Below are 12,270 nucleotides of genomic sequence, written 5' to 3' on the forward strand. Positions count from 1 at the left end.
GATAAATAAAAGGTCTCCCCCCCCCCCCACACACGCTATCAGTAGGGTCCACATACTGCTTCATATTGTTTTTGTCTTATATCACACTCAGTGTAAAGAACTAACTAAAGAAGTTGGGGAGGGGGGGGGGTTAAATCACTAATTTTCTGTGTAAAAACTACAAGGGATCCCACTGATAATTACTAGGATTAATCTTAAAATTGATATGTTTTGGTTGTTTTTTTATGTTATTGTGTTATTCATATTGGAGTCCCTGTAACCATGAGCAAAGTCATGGCCCACAAAAATAAATAAACTTGATGTATAAATAGTTTAGAAAAACATTTTTTTTTAAATAATGGAGTTCAAATAGATGGACCCCATTGATGATTCTAGGGTTTAATAATACAGCCCCATTTAGCCAAATACTCCAGTGGATCAGTGGTAAGTTTTAAGGACTTACAATGCTAAAATCTGGGGTTCAATTCTGCATAGTGGAAAGAGCACCGATAGCCTATTGTGGCTTTGCAATAAATTAAATACATAATTAACCAAGGTTGTCCAAGACTCAAATACAATGTTTATATAAGCATTATTTTATTTTGTAATTACTCTCAAACTTTGTTATTCTCAGATTACTGGTAGACTCATCATATTGTTTGTTATGATTGATGCTGAACCAAGGATGCAGACTAAACCAGTGGTGTTCTACCTATTCTTAGTTTATTCATTGATTGAAGTTGTAAGGTGAGTTGTAACTTTAGTTCTATTGATTTGTTTGGTAAGTTTGAGCTGTTTATTTGATTAAAAGTGTAATTTTTACACATCCTGGTTTAATAGATGGATTTATGTTTAGATTAAACAATATTAAACTATGTACAAAATACCACTTATACGTAGAGAATGATTTCAAATTGGACTGTCTTTTGATAAGTTTTAGACAAAAGTTTATTCACAGTTATGATTTAGCTCCACATGCAACCTGTTCTTGTAAGTAAACTCTTATATGTGTGTCTGTGTGTGTGATTTGTTTTAAGTATTCAAGTTTCCTATTAGTAGACTGATTAATTTTTTACTTAGATTTAATTATTTTGTTTTTGTTAGATATATATTTAAGGTTCTAAGACAGTAGACCAAAATATTTGTTTCAGAAACATGCTTCTAGAAGTACATGAAAACAGCTCATTTGTTGCCATTGACACAATTTATATTGGTGTGTACAGATTTTAATTTTCTTTATCTCAAACTTCACAATTTAATTCTTGTAAACATCTGTTTTCTAATGAATTATTTATAACGAATTTGAGCTAATTTGATGGTAATTAGTATACAAAATTACCTTAACCCTTTCACTGCACAATTAATTTTCAGGCTGATTCCCAAAAATTTCCAATTATCCACTGAAAAATAAAAGTATTAATTTGACCCTTTGTATTACTTTTTCAATATTGAAAGAAGCCGTAATTTATATATCTGACAGTAATATTCCTTGAAAAATAATGATTTAAACAAAAAATTGAAGAAAATTAGAAGAAAAGCGTTCTCCAATAAATGGCATAAATATCGGCAAAACTAAGTCAATAAAAGGCCAAAATCATTATCAAATATAAAACAAATTGTTTAGATAACAATATCCAAGATATATAGAAGCTGTCTTTATATAGATTATATATGTGTTCCTGCAAAGTTGGCAATTTTGTAATGACGCATATAATAGAACACAGATGGCAGCACTCATGTAGGTTTAGTGATTGTTTCAAGTACAGGGTTTGGTGTATGTTCCAGTTGAGCCATGGTAAATCCAAATTTCACAGTCACTGGATATAGATGTTTATTTGGATATATATGCAGCAAAAGGGTTAATATATTAATACTCACTAATATAAAAAAATTAATGGTTTTTCCTCCCATTAGAAGTGCAGTAATAAGTTTATATACATCTTGATTGGATTTATCAGTTGTGGTAAATTAATCTCTGTATAGTTTATTTGTGTAGTGATGAAAACTGTGTACTATGTCACATTGCAGTTCTTGTATATTTTAAATGTTTAAAAATCCAATTTAAAATATGGGTGTTTTAAAAGGGAGCATAATTATTAAAACTCTGATTTCCTGAGTCTTGGTTAATTGTTAATGTTTGGTAACTGTGATTAGTTAAAAAATGTTTCTGGTTTCATTGGTCTTGGTTAATGTTTGATAAAGGTGTTTTGTAAAAAAAAAAAAAATTCTAGTATTCCTTTTCTGCTTTTTTGATACTTTTAAGATCAGATTATTATGTACATTGCTGCAAGTTGGTGGTAAACTAGATATTTCTATTTCTGGTGCAGGTACCCATACTATATGTTGAAAATCTATGATATCAACATTAGTTTTATAACATGGCTGAGATATACTATATGGATACCTTTGTACCCTCTAGGGTTTGTATGTGAAGGTAAGTAAAACTGAAAAATTTACAGAATATGTGTCCACATGAAATAAATCATAACACTAGTACTTATGCTTTATAAAAGCCGAATTTTGTTTTACAAAAGAATGCACTGATAAGTATGGTATTATGAAATAAGTTCGTACATTAATTCTGTTCTTGTTCATTTCCACCCTGTGTGACATCCTTTTTTTAGAGTAAGCAACTTAAATTACACTTATACCAGATTTTGAAAGAATGATTTTATATTTTTAAGCAAAAAAGTTTATAAAATTGTTGATTAGCCAAAAGGAACCAGATGATAAAAATTAAATTTGTCTGTCAATTTTTTTTTGGTTAGAAACTAGGATATCATTTCATATTTATTGTTAAAACGATTGATTAATTTCTACAAGTATAAACATTATGTACATCAGGATTAAAGATAACTTGATTTTATGCTAAAACAACAAGTACATGCTATTCAGCTTCCAAACATAACCATAAACATCATATGTTACAAGCCTAAAAATCTGCATATACTACATTCTACCTGAAAATCAGTGTAATTTCTTAAATTAATTCTATTGGAATTGAAAATTATAATAAAAGATTGTGTGTATTTTACAAGGATGTGCAACAGTTCACCTCAATATAGCACATATGAAGATTAATTATGTGTAGTTATATATAACTCCCTGGACAATCAAGTTATTCAGACTTGTTGAAGGGTATCAAGAATTGCATAAGTAGGCTTGATTTTAAATTTTCACACAATAGGCTTGTGCGTTTGAAAATGTTTAGATAAACAACAAAAGCTTGTATATAATTTTTGTTGATGGTGGAATATGAATTACTTAAATAAAATAAGTAAGTTACTGTTTCTTTTTTTCTTTATGTTGTATGTTTTAAACCTAACTGATCCAAAAGTTTTATTTATATTATTAACTTTACACTCTAGTTTTACACAATTCATTTTCTTGTTCTTTTTAGTGATTTAAATACAGTTAAAATAAAACTTTTTCATTTCACTGTCCTAGAAGGTAGCTGTGTCCATTGTTCATACAAGGTTCACTTTACCATGTAATAACTTAAAATTGGTTGGGGCCCGGCATGGCCAGGTGGTTAGGGTGCTCAACTCGCAATTAGAGCTATTAAGATTTTGTGAGTACTAGTTATAATTTTGTGAAGTTGGTTAACCTGTAATAAAGTCCATGGATTTCTAGGTATGATGTTAACTTCTTGCTTTTTCATGGTATCTTGTTCACACACATGTAATTTCTCCATAAAACATTTATAATTTTTTTAAGATTATGTTTTAGTGGTTTTCACTATTTCTCCTTTTTTGTTTTTAATCAAAACATTGTTGAATTCTTAGTAAAGCTGATTATAATTTTAATATACACTATTGAGATTATAGTAGATGTCAATGTAGTGAACAATTTGAGTGCTTCTCATTCTCACAGTAATCGTTATTCATCTAGGTGTCATCATTCTCCGAAATATTCCTTATTTTGAGGAAACTGGAAAGTTTAGTGTGAATTTGCCAAACCCATGGAATGTTTCCTTTTCTTTCCCAACAGTGATGAGAGTCTATCTTCTTATAGGGTTTTTTCCAAGTAAGTGTTTCTGAAGTTTGATTTTAACAGAATCGTACATCCTCGTTAAACTTGAAACATATTTTCTTTTATGCTCTGAGAATGCGTAGATAATTTAGTGACATGTTTAAATTGATATAGAAAATATAATTTTCATTTTGTACTCTCTAAAAATATGTAAATAGTTTAGAGAGAGATTTTCTTTGAAAACGTATTCTTATCCCAAGAAGTAATAACGTGGTAAATATCTTGTTCTTATTAACTACGTAAGTTTGTGTAGTTTATATCCCATACTGTTGTCCTGTGCTTGCTGCTTATTAAAAACAAGATGTTACATCAATTTTCACACTCATTAACTTTTTATGTGCAAATTCACAAATTTTAACCTTGGGAATGAAGAAAATTGCTTTATAGTGAATCTTGGGTAAGCAAACTAAAATTACCTTAACATTCCTTTTTTCATCCTCATAACCATTGTATAGTTTTCAGTAAAATTGATATATTTGATTTGACTCAACAACATCCATACTGTTTACTGTGGGGTTGCTTGCAGAAATTATCCCATTTTACAAAATTCACCATGCAGTAATTTGACTTAGGTGTGATGCCATTTATATTCAAAATCATTATTAAAGTTGACAAGTAATAAATGAGAACATAAATTTTAATTTTCTTACATTTTTGTGGAGACCCAATTTTTCCCTTGTGTAGAGTTAACCCATTGAATGCTGATTCCCCGCATAGCGTACGGTCCACCTCCAGCATTTGAATGTGAGTGTGCCATATACTGTGTACGGCTTGCAAAAATTCTATGCATGTTTAGAGTAGCCACAGTCAATGGGTTAAAGGACTCCATTTTCCCAAGAGGTTTAGGCTTCAGGGACCCAAGTGCTAACATAAACAATGTACATATTAACTAGAACATCTTCTTTAAAGCATTTAATAAAAATGAATCATAAATGGTTCCTAAAAAAACAGAAATTTGATTCAGTTAACATGATTTTTCAACATGTTATCGGTTTCTAACTGTGTAAGCAACAGCATATTACTGAAAAAAAAGATTTTTACACAAAATTAATTCTTGTATTAAACCATTGTTAACCAAGCCATCAGTCTTTATTGGAGTCCATTCTTTGGCCTTCTGTTTTACATGAAGAATTTTGTTCTGCTTATAATTTAACATCAATCAATATTGTGGTTTATATTTGTCACAGTCTTTCTCAGTCTTTTATATGTACTTATTTTGTTGCTTATTCCAAAAATACTATTTGTGTGTGTGTCATTGCAAGAAATGTGTAGGGTCTTTGTTTTCTGTTTTTAAACCCATAGGTTTTTTTATTAATTATTCCAAGAGTATTGTATCTCACATTGAAGTCATTTAATCTTGTGTTTTTTTAACATTTCTATTTGTCTTTAAACATTTGTGTTTCTTGCCAATTCTCTTGTTTTAAACGTTTTTTTTTTATCCCACCATTAGTAATAATACATGGACATTACACGTGTAATTCTGTGCTTTTTACATTTTCAGTGTTGTTTTACATGATGACTCATATGTACCGACAAAGAGTAAAGATCATTGGACCCAAAAGTTGGAAGACGAAGAAAGAGTAACAGTGTCGAGGTGCTCACATAAGATTTTGAGTTGAACAAGAAGAATATGCATATGTAATCATTTTATATCAGCTGTTCTCAGTAATGTCTATTTCATTTAATCACAAGCCAGCTTTGATATTGTAAACATGATTTTGAAATTCTGCTTGTGACTAATTCGGGGCGGTATTGAATATTTGGAAAAAAACTTCTTGTCCAATAGAGAAAATTCCAGTGAAATCTACTTGTCATTCTTAAGGATACTTGCTCCCTTCCTGGTCTACAAAATATGTAGAACATAACTTTTAGTATTTTATTTTTACTTAACAGTGAACAATGAAAAAATAGATCTGTTAATTTACATATTAAGTAAGCAAGATAAAATGCACTTATTACCCCATTATGTGCATAGTATCTACATTAAATGCCTTGTTTTGAATACATGGGATAAATGTACCATATACATATGCAAGGTGATGTTTGAAAGTTAGTCATATGACAATACGTACATATTTTCATTTTAAAGTGTCTGATTCATAAGATGCAAAACACTGAAAGATGGATTTTTTTTATATTCTCTGTCTGTTACCAGCTGTTAGATTTTGTTACCGTGCAAAATAAATAAACATGATGTATGTGAGTATTAATGATCGTATGTGAATTACACACACACACACATACATGCATGTATGAAGAGCTTAGGTGCAAAATGCTGTATATCCTATATTGCTGTTTGGGGAAAATAATTTCTTTTCTACAGCTTTCATAAAGTATACCATGAAATCAAGAATTAGATATTTATTAAATAAAGCCATAACTATTAGAAATGTTACAAAATCTATTTATTTCTGGATAAAACTCATTATCTATAAAATGCCAGGTGCATCAAGTCAAGGCTTGGCACTACATGGTGATTAGGGAGTCGAGTCAATCAACAAAGACAAAGTTTTTTCTATAATTTTATTTAATTCAAAGGTGTAATTTCTTTCCTTGGGCAGGATGCTACCATCCAGATGCAATGGGGTTATGTACTTACAGTGATGTAAGTATGCCCCTGCAATTGTGAGGAGGCCTTAGCCCAGAAGGGCCTGACAAACTTAAGAAATACTGATAAGGGGTATAGATTTAATGGGCCAATTATTTTTTATGGGGGGGGCATCTTTTATAGTTGCACCACTGTATCTGTGAGTCTTTTTAGTCAAAATATTGCATATACATCAATATAAAGCCATTGGCAGCTTAATTTTGTTGAGAATAGAAAATACCTTGTCTTTCATATAAGTTCTTCATATGTATTCTTTATGGTTTCTAGTCTTTAGTATTTTAGCATGTAGATTACCCCACCCACAAGCTGATGAAGAAGTCCTGGTTTATATTAATGCTGGTGTATAAAACAGTTCAAAGCTTTTTGTAATTTCCGTGATGTTATATATTCTTCCTAGAACTGGCAGTGAAACTTTACTGGGCTCCTGCTGTAGACAAGAACAGTGTAATAATATTGTTGCATTGATATAAATATGTTTGTTACTATGTGTGTGACTGAGGGTTAGTGAAGTAAAGGGATGTGTATATTTGTTTATGTAGTTTTGATTTGAAGGTACTCATTTTCAATTGTTCCTCTATACGTGCTAGACTTGTGCAGTTCAGAATTTTCAGGAACTTGCACAGTGCCCTCAAGTGTTTTGCTAACAATAGAATGAACAGTGTGAAAATAAAACTTGCTTGTTTTGTTTAACAATACAGGGTAATGGTAAATCTCGGGCATTATTAATTTCACACCCCTGCCAAATTGGTTAGCCGGGTAACTTGCAAATCTAAAGAATCCTAGTGAGAAGCACACTTCTTTTACTGTTTTCATAGTCAGTCTGTGTGACTGTTAGACTGTTTATAGAAACTGTCCAAGTAATGTAACAAATGCTGTATTTTAAAAAGTTATTAAGTTATTATCTTATACACTAGTTTTTGAATACCTTGTTTGAAATGCACATTCTTTCGTACAATGAGTTTAGCAGAAATTTCCATATACAAGGTGAACCTTTCTAGCATAACTTTTTATCACGTGTTTATAATACAATAACATATTTGGACTGATAATGTACCCTAAATATTGGTAAGCTTCTCAAAGTCAATTTATGTGATGTAAGTTACAAACACAATATATACTTATGACAAGTACAAAAATAAAGATTTAAATATTATTATGTACAAAGAAACTAATCAGCAATATTGTTTATTATGTCAACCTTCTAAGTTGTAAGCATGGTACGAGGGTTGTCATTCCAGCTGTTGATTGTCTGAAGGCCAATAAGATGATGTGGTTTTTCCTTGGGTTAATAGATTTCCGTGTTTTGGCTTTGTATAAACCCGTGGAGTAAGAAATTATTTTCCAAGACCATAAAAAGTATACCCCTAGCATCAAGATGTGCCGATTATAAAAACTGTGTGGTTGTATACTGATGTAAAATATGCTGAGACTACAAGTTACATCAAGATGTAAAGCAGCATCTGGTTTCTGTATTTTATTATGAAGCAGTCATCATGCCTCTCTTAAGAACAACAAAATTTCTGGAAAGAAACCAAAATGATGGTTGTCAGATGTTCAGAATTATTACTTAAAAACATTTACATATCTGTTAAAAACAAGTTTTAATAGGAATGATTAGTGAAAATCATGACTGTGAAAGTTGGATTAAGTATCCATTTAGGGTGTAAAAAAACAAAATACTTGAACTCTGTTTTGGCCACTCCTAAACTGTCATATGAACAACAATAAAAATCAAATCTTAAGCTATTGTTAAGAGTAACAGGTATGCACTTTAATAACAGAAATTTCAGTATTATGAATAAATTTAGTTAGATCATAATTCTGTACACCCATATATAACTCTACAACATTCAGAAGCTGATTTGTATAAAGACGTCATCATGTCAATAACATTAGTTATATTGTCTCATTTTTCTTTTCAGGTAAATTTTAGTGCTTTGATACAAATTTCCTAAGTAGTGAAATAATTAGTTTTTTAGATATATTACAATTATCTTTTGTAGGAAATTAAATTTATGTTTATTCATGTAGACATATAATAATGACCTGAAACTCCTTTAAATAGCAACAAAAGAAAAACAGAATATTTAGACATCAAAGAAAGCAGACAAGAATGATACCTAAGACCAACCAATATAATTTGTTAATGGATATGTAAGAATTAAGGGTACATCTGTAATTTAAAACTTTTTTTATGATAGTACAAGCCTTTTTGTTGTTGTTTTCACCAAAATCACAGTAATTTTCCATCTGATATTCACAAACTATAAAATTACCACCAATAGAATTCACAAACATGAGCAAAGAAAAACTTTGGAAGTAAGTACATACTGTAAAACTTTAATTATGATGAAGAACAGTAACACTAATTTAAAAAAAAAATATCTAAAACCTCTCTTCTTTTTTTTTTTCAGGTCAAAATATAATTTAAATTGGTTAGTTCATTGCCTATCATATATTCTGTACACTTTTTCTCAACTTAGAGGGCTAGTTTCCCCAAAAGGGGGCCAAAGACCACCTGGATGAGGTCACCTGTTTTAACCATTTGCACAACTATACAGTAGTGTGTTTGTTCTCTGTCAGTCGGTCAGTGGACACTAAAATGACATCACATAAGGGATGCTTAACATTGCAATTTGTACTGTTGTGACATCAGTAAAACATGCGCATGCCATGAATCATGAGAAGAATTATGCACTCTGTTGGCTACAACACAGCATGATATATGAATTTCAAAAGCAAGAAATAAAAAATATTTGTAACACTTAGGTTTGATTTTATTTACTCTTGAAATAGAAAACTTTCATGGACCCTGTGGAAATAATTTAGTATTATTTTAATACTTAAAATGCTGATAAATATTCAAGTGCATTCAAAAGCTATTACACTTACGAACACAAAACATATATTGAAATGCTGTGTGCAGGTTATTTCAGTATTTTTTTCATCACCACAATTTAATATTAAATTTAATATTCGTAGAGGTTGTGAAAAATTGTATGTATATTAAGTGTCAAAAATTTCAATTTTTAAGTTAATTCATTATTTATTAACATACTGTATAATTTGGAGAATCAACAAAGTAAACTAATACTCAAGAAAAATGTCCTGGAATACTCCTTTAAGTAAGATAATAACAGTGTCTGAGTCTGCTTCAATATTTTTAAGGCAGGAGGGATAACATTCATAAGAGATGTAATTGAAATCTTTTTTCTTAAAGTATCGGTAAGAAATGTGAAAATTATATACATTTAAGCCTTTAAATTTGTCATTTTGTCTTGAAATAACTGAAATGGGCTACAACTGTGTTGATGAAAAGCCCTGTCTGTTTCAGTATTGTAGCTCAAGTGAAGAATTGATATGATTCTTTGGATCAATAGATAGTATGTCAACAATACAGTGGTATTTTAATCTCCTGCATACCTTATTCTAAATGTTATTGAGATGATTTGGGATTATGTACTTGCATGGGATGTTTCACCCAATTTAATCCTGGTATTGGTAAACTGAACCTCAGACTTTTGCAAAAGTTTCTTTGAACTAATTTAAATTTAAACTTTGTTGATGTGTTTTTTCATGGAACTGCATATTTTTTATCAGGAGAAAGGGTATTAAGAATAAACTCACCGTGAGTGATGTCGACTTTAAGAACATAAGACCTACAAAGTATAAAACTAAAACCAAACTGGTGTGCCAGAAATTATAGAAGACAGAAATAGTTTAACAAAAATTAAAATGTGACAAAAAATAATATATGAACATTTTATATTAAAGAGTAATAATATGTTTGGATAAAAACCATTGTTTAAATCATATGCCGTTATAATAATTGTTCTTTTCTTTTAGTCAAAGTTGAAAAAAAGAACTTGGAATTCTGAAAGTTTTTTTTAATTTATGCAGTTTTGATTGGAATGATAAACTTTTTCATGCAGTCATTAATTAAATGTGTTGTTTGCAATCTTCTTCACCATAGCTGGTTGTACATGAAATTTTTTCCATCTTTGAAAATATAAACAGTAACATTGGTATTTTTATTAACCAGGAAGTTTAAGAAAGAACGGAACACTAGGCTTAGTTTCATTAGCTTGGTGTTGGTGGTACTGTCATGTGCTTGCAATAAGTCTTAAAAAAAAAAAGTAAATTTATACACAAATGCATAATTCATACATTTGTAATTCTAACTTTCAGTAAAGTTTTTATGCAGAGCAGTCAGTGTATCCAACTGTTTTTTGTTGTTTTATTTTATCAAGACATGAAATTCTCACCTTTATCTATTTATATATATATATATATGTTCTTTTCTATCTTGTTTCATAATGTAACCATTCTTACATTAACTTTGTTTTAAGGAAAGCTAACAATTTCCTAATTCAAATTATGAACATCAAACTTGGATACTGTTTTTATCACAGTATTTTAGGGCATTTGACTAAAACAACAAAACTATTGTTTGCCTATGAATTAATTTCCCTGGAGTTTATCATAAAATCTCTCCCACAAAGTCCTTATGAAGATAGTACTACAGTCTGTAGTTAACAGATTCTGTGTTAAGTTTTTCTAATTGAAAAGGTAAGAACCTTTTAGCTAATAAAGCTTGAATTGTACATCAAACAGATCTATGCTCTCTTCAAGTAAAGTGTTTCCTGTTTTCATTTATCACATATCTAAGAATGATAATGTGAAATAAGAGGCAACAGTTTTTTGTTTGAATAAGAAAAACTGGTAGCAGTAATGAGTTTTCGCTATCCTATTAGTGATAAGATTTAGTCAGAGAAAACTTATCAAGTTATTGTTTAACATGATTTTGTAAGTATATTTTATGAGTGTAATAAATTCATATACTTGAAACATCATTCCGTTATAGTTTATACTATACAAAATGATGGTTAATAAACAAACAACGGGAATCTTATTGTAGTGCATTTTGTTTGATTATTTAATTAAAGGAACCAAGTTTTTGTTGTTCATTATTTCAGTCTAATTTTATCAGTTCTCACACACTTACAAACAAACTCCTGTTATTTCTTTTGTGTAGTTTGTTTGTAATTAGGCACAAAACTACACAATGGACTATCTGTGATCTGCCCACCACGGGTATCGAAACCCGGATTCTAACGTTGTAAGTCTGCAGACATACCGCTGTGACACTGGGGGGCCTTTAGTGTAGTATACACTGTATTCATGGGAATCTCGTGAGAAAATACCAACCTCTTCTTTTTTTTCCAGTAAACTAGCAGCCTACCCTATTTTCCCGAATATAATGCGCACCCAACTTTGAAAGATTAAATTGAAGAAATATTTTTTTACGCATCAATTGTACAAAATGTATTGAATAGTTTCTAAGTACAGTAAACAACTATCGGTGTATTAAACATTTTTGGAAATCTTTCATTGGAGTTTTTTTTTGCGTGTCAATTTTACAAAATTTATTAAAACGTTTATACATGGTAATATACTAAGATAATCATTCATCTTCACATAAATTGTCGCTACTATCGGCCAGGTGGTTAGGGCGCTCGACTCGCAATCTGCGGGTTCGAATCCCCATCACACCAAACATGCTCGCCCTTTCACCCGTGGGGGGCATTATAATGTGACGGTCAATCCCACTATTAGTCGGTAAAAGAGTTGGCAGTGGGTGGTGATGACTA

General features: G+C 30.4%; 1 protein-coding gene across 1 annotated transcript in view; it reads left to right on the top strand.

Annotated features, from left to right (window-relative positions):
- Window positions 1-11,978, top strand: part of LOC106471301 (very-long-chain (3R)-3-hydroxyacyl-CoA dehydratase-like) — a 25,797-nt gene extending 13,819 nt beyond the window's left edge. Inside the window, exons 7-10 of the mRNA XM_013931903.2 lie at window positions 614-726; window positions 2,307-2,413; window positions 3,871-4,005; window positions 5,513-11,978. Coding sequence (XP_013787357.1) covers window positions 614-726; window positions 2,307-2,413; window positions 3,871-4,005; window positions 5,513-5,595 — 438 coding nt within the window. The 3' untranslated portion in view covers window positions 5,596-11,978. The remainder of the gene's footprint in view (window positions 1-613; window positions 727-2,306; window positions 2,414-3,870; window positions 4,006-5,512) is intronic.
- Window positions 11,979-12,270: the final 292 nt, after the last annotated feature.

This window comes from Limulus polyphemus, unplaced genomic scaffold, assembly GCF_000517525.1.
Source record: "Limulus polyphemus unplaced genomic scaffold, Limulus_polyphemus-2.1.2 Scaffold111, whole genome shotgun sequence".
NCBI lineage: Eukaryota > Metazoa > Arthropoda > Merostomata > Xiphosura > Limulidae > Limulus > Limulus polyphemus.